General features: G+C 40.2%; 1 protein-coding gene across 7 annotated transcripts in view; it reads right to left on the reverse strand.

Moving 5' to 3' along the window:
- CACNA1C (calcium voltage-gated channel subunit alpha1 C) overlaps positions 1 to 15,115 on the reverse strand; it is a 527,437-nt gene that overhangs the window by 184,273 nt on the left and 328,049 nt on the right. For all 7 annotated transcript variants that reach the window (XM_042470414.1, XM_042470413.1, XM_042470415.1 and 4 more), the window contains exon 8: positions 843 to 946. In XM_042470414.1, coding sequence (XP_042326348.1) covers positions 843 to 946 — 104 coding nt within the window. The remainder of the gene's footprint in view (positions 1 to 842; positions 947 to 15,115) is intronic.

Here is a 15,115-nt window from a genome sequence, read left to right on the forward strand (position 1 = left end):
TATACCTCCCCTCAGTCCTCATAGGAAGTACTCATAAAAGACTCAGTGTTGCATACCTCTTATGCTCAATTACGATATTAATTCCTTCTACTAGGGGTGAGACATCACGCGTGGAATAAGTTTCAACTTCCACTTCAAGGAAAATATCTTTCAGAGGTTAGCACTGCAGGCTTTTGATAGTGATTCCTCACTCAATTTAATTTATCTTGCCTACTGCTTCATCTCTAAAGAGTTTAACATTAGCAGGTAACACTTGGAAGATTTTGGATCAGGCCCCATACATACACTCCCAGAAAATGAATGGAAACATCAATTCAGAAGCCCATGGAAATAACAATTTAAAAACATTTTTCCTGGTACTGCTTACCCGCTAAGTACACCGAGAACCAAGTTAAGTACAAAAAATGACCCTATGATGATTAGAGTAACAAAATAGATCCAGGGCCACTCCCCTCCTATGGCATCATTGACCTAGAAGAGCGGAAGGATAATTAGTGAGGAAGGTTCAGTTCCTGAGCATTGCAAGGCTCCAGCTGAAGGGAACTTTGGTCACCAGTGCTGAATTTGGTTCAGTTGTTTGGTTTAGTCAATCATGAAGCAAAACTTTCCCAGTCTGGGTGTAATCAAATACTTAATCAGCTTCACACATGTATTTCTTCTTCATATTGTTATATTCGAATGTGACAGGTCTGTTGCAGATAACATTGACTCAAGAATTAACATATACCTTGGTTTTGTTTGTGATAAGGAAGAAATTCTAGTGATATGGAAGAACCCTGACATTGGAGTCTTGCCATGCTGCAGCATGAGGGGGGGAAAGAACACCAAAACCAACAGCTTACCCGCTCAACACACCAAGAACCAGATTTAGAACGAAAAAGGATCCAAAGATGACCAGACTGACAAAGTACACCCAGGGTAACTCATAGCCCATAGCGTCCTGCATCTGGAAAGATGGAGGATAGTTAGAGGACAGAGACAGAAAGGAGAACTGATTAGGTAAAGAAGGCAGAAGGATTTGCAAATAAGGCTTGTGGATTGATTTAGATTGTTGGACACATTTTTGGAGTTACCTAATTTTTACTGTTTTAAAGGGCCAACAAATTAAAATACCCTGTGAAAACAAAATGTATATGTGAAAGCTAAAGCTTAATCAAGTCAGAGGCCTCAGAGACTATTTGCAGACTTGTTTTTTTGCTATTGAATTAATGGAGGTGGTTATTCCATATGTAATAAAAATATATTTTAGATTAGTAAAAGAAAACTAGCTGGTTGCTGATGAATGATGCATCACCAAAGCAAAACAGTTTTCAGTGGGACATCTGCTTCTTCAGTGCTACACATTGAGGAAATGAGAGGAACAGAAGATTTTTAAAATATATATACATGTATATAATTGAATTAATTATTCAAAAATATGTTGCTGATACATTTTTGTAACCGAATTAAGTCCCCCTCTCTTTTCTGCTTACTTTCTTATTTGTTATATGTTGAATGACATAAATGAATGAATGAACGATTGAATAAAACATTACTGTCCAGTGAAGCCAGCTGAATTTTAGTTCATCAGAGCTTTACTCTAAAAGATATGGATTAAGGATATGTGACCTACATTACCATATTAATTACCCCACATTTATTCCTCTCTGATTAGAAGGCAACAGGATAAAAAGCTTGGAGATAATGATGAAAATATGTTATTGAATATACTTTACGCACACATTTCAATATTTATAAGTTAAGTGTTTAACACTGTATCTTTTGTGATTATGTAATGAACCTATATATGCACGTATTATTAACATGCTTCAGTTTAATCGCAGAAATCAAATTTGTTATTCCCAGAAATTTATATTTGGGAAGCTTACACTCCTCAGACAGCAAAAGTATAATGCATGCTCTTGATTTCCATATATTACCATTCCCAGGAAATATGAAGCAAAGGCTTCAGGCTGCACATTCCTAAAGGAGCACTTATCTCAAACCTCTGTCTCCAATTCTTTAAAAGAAATGATCAAGGAAACGAGCAATTATACAACTGAACCATTTCATTCTAAGTGTAAAAATGTCCATGTTTGACACTGTTTAATAAAACATCATGACAAATGAGGTTGGACTGACCAAAGCACAACGGAACTGTTTGGACCTGCAAGTTCAAATAACACCACAGAAAGTAGCAGATCCAAAAACAAAATTCCTATCATTCAAGGTTATTGGTACCAGAAAGAAAGGGAAAGGAAGATCATCATTATTGTGCACTGTATACTATATACAAGTGAATCTGTGAAACTTTTGTATCATAAAGACATTTCCTATTGTATTGCATTAATGATCCCTTTATGATTTTCTTGATCCTTGGTAAATATCACAGAAGAAATTTCCCTTCAATAGCAGTGAATGGGAATCATGCAACCCTCCAGATGGTGTTGAACTGCAATATTCATCCCAGCATTCCTCACCATGGGAGTTGCACTCCAACAACATTTGGCAGACCACATGTTTCCTATTATTGTTCAGAAGTGCACTCCAAAACCTAAATCCTGTTGGTAGCCCAATCTAGAATAGACCCATTGAATCAATTGAATTTACATATGTGCTGAATCTATGTAATGGTGATTCAACAATAGATTCAATGTGTTTATTCTGGTTTCAAGCCTAATACTGAAGTGGTATGTAATTTTTAATTGATAAAAAAGGCTTTATAGAAAATCCTGAGATCTTCCCATTTGCAGAAACTCCATGTATCCTGCCAATTCTAAGCAACAACAGCCCCTTCCAGGTTCAGTTTGACTTGCCTCAGTCTCCCCTACCACTACTTCTTACTACTCCAATGAAGATTTGTTTCTGGTTTTCATTATCTGTATGCACTGTATCTAAATTAAAATGAGACACTTACTGGACAAGAGTGAAATACATAAGGTTTTATCCTTATGTGTACACTGTTGGTAGCCCAAGGACTGACAAAGTGTTTAACTGAAACCTGTAGCACAGATATTGGGAAAGAAGCTGACAGTAAAGGTGGAAGGATGAGCAAGTAGGCATTGAAAAAGCCAGGATGTTGTTGTCATTGGTATTTTAATTAATATTGCACTTTGTTAATAACCACTGTAAAAAAAATCAGCAAACAAGGGCTGCTGCTGCACTATGGAATTTATGCAGGTTGACACCACTTTAACTATCATGGGTCCATCCTATGGAATCCTGGAATTTTTAGTTTGTTGTAGTACCAGAGCTCTCTGAAAGAGAAGGCAAAATATCTCACAAAACTACATATCTCAGAATTCCATTGCACTGAGCCATGGCAGTTAAAGTGGTGCCAAACTGCATTAAGTCTGCACTGTAGATGCAGCCTAGGAATGAGTGAGAAATGTATTCCTTTTTGTATTTCACAGCAAACGTATCAAATTGGCATTACTCAGACCTAAATGAGAACATTTAGACCTCAAAATCCATACTGCGCTCCAGTGGTTCTGTTCCTACCTCTCGGGCAGATTCCAGATGGTGCAGCTGGGGAACGTGTGCTCCGATAAGAGGGCACTTACATCTGGTGTCCCTCAAGGAGCCATTCTGTCCCCCATGCTATTCAACATTTACATGAAACCGCTGGGAGAGATCATCCGGAGACACGGGGCGCGGTGTTATCAGTATGCTGATGACACCCAAATATGCTTCTCTGTGTCTCCGACTGATGCAGTGACCAGGGGTGGCATCTCCCCTCTAGATGCCTGTCTGGAGTCAGTAATGGGCTGGATGAGGGAAAACAGACTCAGCTTGAATCCAGAGAAAATGGAAGTACTCGTGATTGGTTCCCTGGGCCCGGGGATGGATATTTGTCCACCTGTCCTGAATGGGGTCACGCTCCCCTTGAAGGACTCAGTTCGCAGTCTGGGGGTGTTTCTGGACTCGTCGCTCTACCTTACATCTCAGGTGGATGCGACAGTCAGGAGCACTTGTTATCAGCTTTGGCTGATACGCCAGCCGTGACCCTACCTGGGCTGGGGGACCTTGAAATGGTGGTACATGCTCTGGTGACCTCTTGGTTGGATTTCTGTAACGCGCTCTACATGGGGCAACCCTTGTACCAAACTCGGAAGCTTCAATTAGTGCAGAACATGGCAGCAAGGTTGGTCACTGGATGCTCCTGGACCAGCCATATAACACCTGTCCTACAAGTTCTACATTGGCTGCCCATTCGCTTCCAGGTGCAATACAAGGTGTTGGTTATTACCTATAAAGCCCTAAATGGCTTGGGCCCAGGGTACTTGGAGGACCGCCTCTCCCCATATAATCCACCCCGCACTCTCAGGTTGGCCGGGAAGCAACTGTTGAGGGTTCCAGACACGAAATATTCTGTGACTGCACAGAGGGCGTTCTCTATCTTGGCCCCGCAGCTTTGGAACTCTCTTCCTGGTGAGCTCCGCTCAGCTACCTCCCTTGACCTATTTAGGAAGAGGTTAAAAACCTTCCTCTTCCAACAGGCTTTCCCCCAGATGCTGTAATATCTGCTCTCTCCCCTTTGCACCAGCACTTTAAGCTAGTTATTGTATGGTTTTAATCTTGTAATTTTAACATTGTTTTTAATAGTTTATATATTGATGTGGATGTTTATGTGATTACTGTTTGTAAAGTGTACATCTGTGTACTTCTGTGTAACCCGCTTTGATCTGCCAAGGAAAAGCGGGCTATAAATAAACAGTTTATTATTATTATTATTATTATTATTATTATTATTATTATACTTTGATATAATTTTTGCATTTTTTTTTTAAAGAAAAGCATTAAAAACTGCATACATTTGAAAATAAGTGATCAGGAAAAATGCATGTTGTCTTAAAAATTAAGTGACAAAAAAAGCTTGAAAATGCAGACATTTTGAAAGTATCCAATTAAGTGTGTAATTTTAAAAATAAGTGTGCATTATGAAAAAAGTGCAGGAAAATGTTGTCAGAGTGAAAGACAGCAGCCAATAGCTTGTGGATTGACATCCACCTGCAGATCACCACTTTGAGCTGCCACAGAGCTCATCCCCAATATTGATGTTTGGATGTAAGTTGCTGTGGCACATTTATGCTTTTCCCTCAGCCTTTCTCACTGGACAGGAGGAACTATTTGGAGGCCTCCATCACAAGGGCTGGCAGAAAGTTGGTGAAATTTACAGAAAGCCCTGACCAGGCACTCTAGGGGCAAGAAGGGCAGGACATGGGAAGGGGGAAGGAGAGGTACCTGTTGGTAAATTTTAGTGGGCCTATCAGTTATGTTAATCCTGGAACTAACATAAATAGCCCCTTCTCCCATGGCTGTTGGGGATGCAAGATAAGGCCTTCTCAGTGGCTGCCCCAGGCTCTGGAATTCTCTTCCCCTGGAGGTCAGAATGGCTTCCTCCTTGCTGCCCGTTCATTGGTAAGCAGGCTCCTTTTGTATCCCTACAGGCTTTTAGAACTGAAGGTATGAAAAGAAAGAGCTATGTGCTGTATTAATTATACTGTTATCTGCTTTTCGTTATTTGTAATTGTATGTTTTAAATTGTTTCATAAATGCTAATAATGTAATTCCATTTTAATGTTGTACTTTTGTATATTTTAGCTATATTGTGCACATTTTAATTTGTGACCAACTCAAGTACCAGTTTTTGGGGAAAGGCGAGATGTAAATAAAGATGATGACGACGATGACAATGGTGAGAGCTTGCTCTTAGTGGACAGGTTGGATTACATGGGAGGATTTGGCCATTTACTTAAGGGACATGTATGAAACTATGAAAAGCAGCTGCAGGTAGCAACACAAAGGAAACAGGATTTTATCCTACAGGCAGATCCTTCTCTGTATAATTAACAAGCTACAGAAGCTGCTGCAGCGCAATTGCTGTGGTAGTAGCAAATGGGAAATACTTTCAAGTCCTCCATAGAAATAACTGGTTGCAGAAGCTTAATGCTTATATTGTGCCAACAATACTGACTTTACATATCTATATTTTTACAAATACAAACATTGTCTTTAGTGTGCTGTAAGAAAGGAAGGGGCAGTTATGAGATATATAACAGCACCTGTGCTTTTCTTCTGCAACACGTTTCATGGCTGTGGTGGTGAATGGGGTGGGTGGGTTGCTCTCCTCCTGCAGGAAGATACACTGGATTTTACAATGTTGGGCATTGCAACTTAGCAGATACTGGAGAGTGGGTGAGCTGAAGGGCTTATATGCTTCCTCTCCTTGGATCTGGCTTCTTGGTTTTTCAGTGCTTGGTGAGAGGGGGCCAGGCATTGCAACAGAGGAAGAGGAGGCAGTGGAGGAAAGACATGTAATGACAACAGTGAGAGTGAGAAGAGAGTGGAGCTTCTGCACAGTAGATGGGTGTGTGAGTAGCCTTGCACTGAAGGTAAAGACCCTGCAGGAGGCATTGGCAGCAGTGCAAGGCCTTCATAGCTTACTTCTTGGGTTGGCCTCATTGTGGTGAACTGCAACTGTTCTGAAAGATCGGGGCAGTGGTTGGTGTTGGAACAGTGGGTTTGCAGCCTAGCTTGGGTCCATGATTGGGCTGGGGAGGAGTTCAGCCCAGTGGTCACCAATGTGACCCCTGGTGATAACTGTCAATCAGGCCTGTTGATATAAACACAAATGCTCCATGTGTGGGAGATCCCACACCTTCACAGCCTGTAGTAAGGAGAGAAATACTGTAAAGGGTGAGCTAGAGACCACCAAAGTAATCAGGGTGGAAGACTTATAGTTTTATATCCTCCCATTTAGTTCTATAAATGGGATGGCTATCTGTAACTGAGTGAGTGCTTTGCTGTCTTGGTCTGTTGCACTGAATGCTTGCCTGGAGTCGGTAATGGGCTGGATGAGGGGGAAAACTCAGTCTAAATCCAGAGAAAATGGAAGTACTGGTGATAGGTTCCCCAGTGAAGGAAATTTTTCCACTTGTCCTGAATGGGGTCACACTTCCCCTGAAGGATGAAGTACGCAGCTTAAGAGTACTTCTGGACTTGTCCCTGCAGTTGACATGTCAAGTAGATGTGATGGTCAGAAGTGCTTGCTCTCAGCTTCGGTTGATACGCCAGCTGCGACCTTACCTGGGCGAAAGGGATCTTGAAACTGTGGTACATGCTCTGGTAACCTCTCGCTTAGATTTCTGTAATGTGCTCTACATGGAGCTACCCTTGTACCAAGCCTGGAAACTTCAGTTAGTACAAAACATGGCAGCCAGATTGGTCACTCACTGGTGCATCCAGGTTTCACCATATAACACCTATTTTGAAAGATCTCCACTGGCTGCCCATTTGCTTCCGAGCGCAATACAAGGTGTTGGTTATCACCTATAAAGCCCTACATGGCTTGGGCCCGAGTTACTGGAGGGACTGCATCTCCCCATATAATCCGCCCCGCACACTTAGAACATCCAGGAAGAACCTGTTGGAAATACCATCTTCCAGATATGTCTCCACTTCCCAGAGGGCTTTTTCCGTAGCAGCCCCGCGGATCTGGAATAGTCTTCCCAAGGAGCTCTGTCTTGTAACCCCCTGGAATCATTCAAAAAGAGACTTAACCTTTCTCTTTTCCCAAGCCTTCCCCTCTGAAGCATGAATAGTATTCCGATGCGATTGATTCCCTGCCTTACCCTACTGTATGTTGTCTATAGAGTTTGGGAGAGGGAGGGAAACACAAATAAAATTTATTATTATTATTATTATTATTATTATTATTATTAAGGAGTGGAAGTAGCTCTGTTGGCTGTAAAGAGAGATGCCTCCCAACTCAACAGCTATACCTGGCAAAAAGCTTTTTGTCAAAATGGCTCTTTGGTTAGGTTACTCCTTGGGTTTTATTGTTGATGTCACAGAGAAGTCTGTACATTGCTTTTCCTATCCAAATAAAGAGGATTGCATACATGACACTATTTATTGGCCAGTATTTCCATAAGGATAGCTAGCATATCAGTACCAACATTTTCATACATATGTCCATTTTTTCCATGTGAATTCTACCAGGGGGTTTAATTGACAGCAATCTTCCACTTTAATGGGTCTCAATTAATAGCACTGGTGAAGTCGAAGGCTTTCATGGCCGGCATCCATAGTTTTTTGTGAGGTTTTCAGACTATGTGGCCATGTTCTAGAAAAGTTTCTTCCTGACGTTTTGCCAACATCTGTGGCTGGCATCTTCAGAAAATGCTTGCCTGGAAAGTGCTTGGGTAATAGCACTGGGTTGCTCATTATTCTTGTATTCATTATTGTCATGCTGCAAAGGTCAACCACCTCATTGTGAAAGAAATAAAGAATAGACTAAACAATTGAAACATGAACAAGTTTTGCAATAAGAGCTTTGTATCTATTTTTCATTTTTTGCACTTCCAGCTGGGCCACAATGTATGTGATGCCGCAGCATACCAAAGATGGGGACAGTAATGTCCCCAGCAGAAGAACTGTCCTGGTGGTACAAGGAGACTTTTCTGCCTGCAGCCCTGGTTTCACTTCCCCAGAATCTACACCACATTAGCACGCTTGTTTTGGCTGACCTCCATTTGAAATTATGAAATTTGTACATTGAATTTTTGACATTATTGACAACATTCAGCTTCACCTAATACACTTCTTCAGTCTACATAATGTGAATGATCTCATTATGGAACTGTAGAACTATTAGATGAACATAATTTCCCAGTGCATTTCATGCAACTCATAAATTAGAAAAATCCCATAAGGCTAAATTTCCTCCACAGCTGTTAGGTACAAATAGTTGGTTTTTTTTAACTAGGAACTGTCACGACTGTTTTAGTGAGAGTTTGCATGCATTTAAAAATGAACAATGAAAAAAACATTCTGGCAGATTTAAGGGTCCAGTATTTAAATATGTTTATAGTCATTCTGTGCAAGTTTAGGAAACACTAGACAGAAACAAACACGTTTGTCGAGGATTCAGTGTTGTTAGGAATGGCACCATGCTCCTTGTGCTTTCATGAACTGCCAAGAAAAAAATGTTTTGTACCAAACATAGAACCAAGGTTCTCTGTGTTGATAAAGTAACTTGTACTGAACTGATGAAACCTTGCAGACAAATTCTCCTTACAAAAAAACAGCAATATTTAATGACCTGCAGCTTCTTACTGAAGTCATACCCATAAAATTGCTACTGTAGTTGTATCTGCTTTTATTTTTTGACAGATGTGATGGGTTACACTAGGATAGCTTTATTTAACTATTTAAATCCCTCTGACCTGCGATCAAGTCGCTAAGTGTGGAATTCAGCTGAGGCCAGGTGAAATCTAGAACTTCCCTCTCAACAAGGGTGATCCACAGGGCCATTCTGCATCTCAAAAGATTGGCATCAACCAGCAGTTCCTGACCAGGAAGATCCTCCCAAGCCAAACCCTCCCCTGGCCTCACAATTTTGCAGAGAGTCTGCCCTGGACTGGTTCCCCAGATTATTCCCTTCCCACACCAGATCCTATATTACCTTAGGGACAAGTCATGGAAACCTCTTTTAGCAAAGGTACCCAATGGATGCCACCAAACCCCATTTCCTTTTCTTTATGTCTTCCCTAACAGGTGTAAAGCTATTATTATTATTAAAGCTATTTCTATGCTCCCGGGCTCTACTAGGCTGTGTAAAATGACCTGAGGGCTGTACTACAGGTCCCTAAAGAGCATATTCTCATCCACATTGGACAAGTAAATCCTATCACTTCTATACAGCTGATGCCAGGATGTGCCAAGAAAATACCAGCCCCCAGCCACAGCATTTCTCATCTCCCAGTTAACCTTTCTATGTGACCTACAAAGACAATGAGGGTCTTTTTCTCCTCTCCATACCAGTCAGGAAAACAGGATTGACCCATCCAATACCACTTCCAGCCACCTCTTAATCTCACCCATGTCATCTCTGGCTTTTATTATCAGAGCCTTCCTCTTCAGGAAATCCAGGTCCCAGACCTAGATGGATGATCAAAACTTGAGGTCAGAGCCCTGGCAATGCAGGGCAGGAGGAGGATGTGATATCAGTGCATACTCCTTCCCAACCACTCCATCCACTACCACTTCTGACATTTTGAGCCATCTCTTCTGTAGCAAAACTCTAGACAAGCAATTGTTTTAGGCCCAGGTCATGCTGCTACTATGCTGAAATTAAGCAGGTTTGGGTCAAGATGGGATATAGCTGGGAAACCTATGCAGGCCAATGGAAGGAGTGTAGGATATAAATTAAGTAAATATGATCAGCCTGTGTGGCCCAACCATTCTATTTGAAGTACAGCCTACGATGTTTTATAGAGCTGATATGCAAGCATTTTTAAAGAATTACCTATTTTAACTTTGTGCTAGATAAATTAGTGCTAACCTAGTGTTTTGCAAAGATGAAAAGATTTACTGTATGAGAAACATATTCTCAATATGGGAAAGTGCCCCATATCTAGTTCAGATCAGGACATTGGCAATGAAGAAGCCCCAAAACTCTGCTTCCAGTCAACTTTCTCTGGAAGAGCTCTCACACTAGGCTGTATTATTTACAAGGCTGTGAAAGCTCTTTGCAAATATAATAAAATTTCCATGTCCATGTTGCCCAAATCCTTGCATTAATTACCCATAGCAAGAAAATTTGTATCTGTTTTGAGATATACTATACAGTTTAGTTCTGCTACTGATTAATTTGCTCCAGCAAAATCTTTCCAAATCTTTCCTTCCATAAAGCATGCAGACCATGCTTGGGGTGCTCTCAGTTGCAGTTAAGGTAAGCAAAAAGCTTGCCATGATAAGCGTCTCTGACATTCCCTTCTCTCTTTGGGATTTCCTGTCTGTATCAAACAGCTGACAGTAGATTTACCCCTTTGTGAGTTAGCTTTTTTTCTTTGCTTTTTGTTGCTTGGACAGTGAGATTATATAATTTGTGGCATGACTAAGACAGTGTCAAACTTTATCACTGACTAGCCTACTTGCTTAAACCAGCCTTCAAATAATAATATCTAACAAACTTTCAGATAGTAATACGTAATCTGTATTCTTTAACTTTAAAAAATAATTTAAAAATGCACAGTAATTGGAACAGAAATTAAAGATCTGGCTTATTGGGAACTCTAGTTTTCTCTGAATTCATTACTGATCTGATACATATCTTTGTAGTAAGGTTCTGCAAAGAAAAGAAAGAGGTTTAAGAAACAGATGCTCATCCAAATGAGTATCATATTAAAAGCAATGGATAGCATCCACATCTGGGTATGCCTATGGATATTGATTTGGTTTTTATGCAGTGTTCCCGCAGCAAGAGTATCCAGGACACTACAGAGCTTCCATATAATAATAATAAATAATAAAATTTATTTATATCCCGCCCCTCTACAAGATGCAATCGAGGCGGCTTACAAAGATTAAAAAACATATTCCAAAACCCTCAATCCCCCCTCCTAAAATACAATTAAATGATGTAAGAATTAAAACGTACATAAAAATAAAATAAATTTAAAAAATAAATTATACAGCAAGCTATTGACTGTGACTAAAGTGCAGTTGGAGTTCTTAGAGTTCTTCTGTTGGCCGGAGAAACTATTCGAGAGGTCATGGACAGCCTTGTTTTATAAGGCTGTAGCGAATTTCTCCCTGAGGATCTAAGTGTGCGGGGAGGAATATATGGAAGGAGACGGTCCCGAAGATAGGTTGGACCCAAGCCATTTAGGGCTTTAAAGGTGATAACCAACACCTTGTACTGGGCCCAGAAACTAATGGGCAGCCAGTCAAGTGATCTTAAGATCTGTGTTATATCCAAGACCATGGGTGGAAAAGCAGAGCTCACCATGAAATAAAAAGGCAGATTTCATATACCTTTCCCTGTATTAAAACAAAAAACTCAGTGCAGGCCTGTAATATTCAACAGAAGGAGAACACATTACTGAACTTCCAGTATTAAAAGTGCCTAGTCCCTTTTTTTGTTTGGAGTAATTCACCAGACCTCAAACCATAAAACAAGAGTCAGTGCTCTTGAGTTGATGCTCTTTCATCTACTGCAGTCAAGCCAGATGCTCATAATGCTTTCCCTGCAACGGCGGTGGTGGGGCATTTCTAAGTACAAATACAAAGGCTCCATGCACAACTACAAAAAATAAACTTCATGAAAAAGATCTGATTTGGCAGAACAGGTAAATTTGTTAATCTGGTTAGGACTGATTGTAACTATCCTTGTATCCCCATTTCATTAAGCTACATTAAACCTCAGTCTGGGCTGGACCATTTTATATGTCTAGCATTAAGTCACATCACAGAGCGCGCCTCCATGCAAGATACAAATCCATCTGTGTAGTAAGATAGCATGTCAAGGAGAATGTTAGGCTAGAACATCTCCCTGCTATTCTAGTTTTCTTCTGGTTGTTTTTGCTGTTCTTCTGGTTGTTCTTTCAAATTTAATGGAGACATTAAGCTCATTTGCAATTCTGAAGTGGTGCAGCCTAGACATAAATTTACCACTTCCATGAAATACTAGGAGGGAAGGTTTTGTTTTAATATGTGCAGTACACATAGAAGTCTAGGCTGATTTCTTTTAGAGAGCCTCCTCTCTTGTAAATGCATAAAGTCTTTTGATGAGAAGGTCATCATTTTTTCCTTCTCTCCTGTTATTGGTGCTATTGCTTACATTTTCTCCCATGCACCTAACTTGAGCTAGCCTGAAGCCTCCCCTCACCAAAATAATGTTCTTAGCATCTTCTTGTTGCTTCTTTATCCCAGTAATTCAGATGATTGTATTAACAGAATGGGGAATTCTATGTATAGAGATGTGATAAATTACTGTAAACCAGTCAGTAATCCTCTGCCTCAGTTATCAGCCTTGTAAGTGTAAATGCAAAATTAACAAAAACAGAAGGTCCCTGGATTTTGAATTAACATCACCTTATTACATTTGGAGATATTTTCATGTTTTCTAGCAATATTTTATCCTTTTTAGGATGAATTCCAAATGTCTTCAAAGGTTGAAAAGATTTTTAAATAACTAGGTTGCAGGCACCAGAGACAGGGATGCTGTAAAGCTGGCAATAAAAGAATAATCAACCCTCCTGTGCAAACAGTCTTTGATTCATGTGGGTATTTTTTTTAAAATCAATTTGAAGAGAGAAGCGATCTTTTGCCTTTTAAAAAAATCTTGTAAATGCTGGCCAAGGTGACCCTCAAAGCAAATACAATATGGACAAAGACATTTTGAAGGACCCTTAGGGAATTTTAACAAGGTCACACAAAATTAATGTTGAAATTATTGACTTAGTTGGCTAAGCCAGGGAGCTAACATTAAAAAAATAATAATGAAAATGACCTGAGTTTAGAGCTTCATGTACATGTGTTGGCACAACTGAATGGTGTTTGCAGTACCATTATATAAAATCACAAGCTAGTAAGGTCGTGTGAAAAGGCTACCAAATGTGAAGAATAACAGGTTCTTATTATTCGGACATAGTTGTCAGTTATGAATGCCAAATGGAACCCATAACCGCAACTACTGTGCCTATGAATTACTAAGAAGACCCCGAGAGCCCGAACAGACAAGCCAAAATAAAGCTGCTTCAGCTCACATTGGAGATATGCTGTTTAAATGACACATGCATCTTGAGAAGCCAGAAGCCGCACCAAAGCATGATTTTGGTGCGACTTTCGGCCTCTTAAGACGCATGCATCATTTAAACAGCATACCTCCAAAGTGACCCAAAACAGCTTTATTTTGGCCTGTCTGTTTGGGCCCTCTGTGTCTAAAGGGTAGCTTGGTAGTTGGCTGGTGGAAGTAGGACTGAAGGTGCTAGAGATGTCTTATTGATATCCATAGATATGGGGGGATGGATTGTGTATGGGGGGAATGGATTGATTGAAACTTAGTGGTAAAAACTCATACATAAAAGTCATACACTTCATTTCCTCTGGGTCAACCATACAGTCCTTGCCTATGGATAGAGAGCATTATAGACACAGTCGTATCAATGAGAGAATGTCAGTTATGTGAAGACAGTGGTGATTTCAGCTGTTACTGTAATCTTCTACTCTTTTCAGAGATATAGTCAGTTTGCTCCTGAGGCATATGGTTTATTGTCATACTTAACTGTGAATGAAACTAGCATGTTGTAAAAATATATGCTCTGCTGGCATTTAAGTTACAAGCCAATTTCATTCAAACGTCACTCCATTATATCCCACTGAAGTTTTTGACCTGCTGGCATTTGAATGCACATTTTATTTATTTTTCTCCTCAGAATGTGATCATAAAACTCACAAAGCATTCTTATAAAATGCACCGTATTTCAAGTTTTTACACAGTGGTTGACTGAAAATACAGTAAGTTAAGACAACCGAAAGGCTCCAAAATAATGAAAGCACATATAATTCCATCCAATATATACTGAAGGGTGCGTGTGGCTGTGCGCATGGGTACAGTGTAGTGTAGAAGCTGTATATCAATTACCAACTGTACCTTTATTTGAGAATTTTATTTTTATGAGGATGCTGAGGATTTTGTATTAGAGATACCTATATTATATCCAGAAATCCTTACTCATTGGCCATGGAAATATAATTCCAGGTATTCCTGGGGTGACTGAGTGATTGCTCTTTAATACTGTAGATATACAGACTGGGCTTAAAAGCTCAACAGAATTTTTTTTTAAATGACAGTTCATATTTTTAGTTCTAGACTTCATTTTAGAGGTTGGTTTTCAACAGGAAGCTGTCCTTGCAATATACAAAGGGAAAGATGTAATATGCTGATATTCCTCCCTTACATTTCCCAATATTAAAAGAAGTGTGTGTTGGGGAGGTATATGTGTGTATCTGTGTCTGTGGGTGCAATCTGTTGTTGTTGTTGTTGTTGTTGTTGTTGTATGCCTTCAAGTCATTTCCAACATATGGAGACCCTATCATGGGGTTTTCTTGGCAAGAATTGTTCAGAAGAGGTTTGCCCTTATCTTCCCCTGAGGCTGAGAGCAGGTGACTTGCCCACAGTCAGCCAGTAAGTTTCATGGCCACCTGGATGCTTAATCCGGGGTCAGTCCACAGCATTATGCTTTGGACTGACTCTGGACTCATGATGGTGATCACACACATCAGGCCAAATCCAGTGTAATGACATGTCACATGGGATAGCTGGGCCGACACTGCATCAGCCCTG

The sequence above is a fragment of the Sceloporus undulatus genome, chromosome 5 (assembly GCF_019175285.1).
Source record: "Sceloporus undulatus isolate JIND9_A2432 ecotype Alabama chromosome 5, SceUnd_v1.1, whole genome shotgun sequence".
Lineage (NCBI taxonomy): Eukaryota > Metazoa > Chordata > Lepidosauria > Squamata > Phrynosomatidae > Sceloporus > Sceloporus undulatus.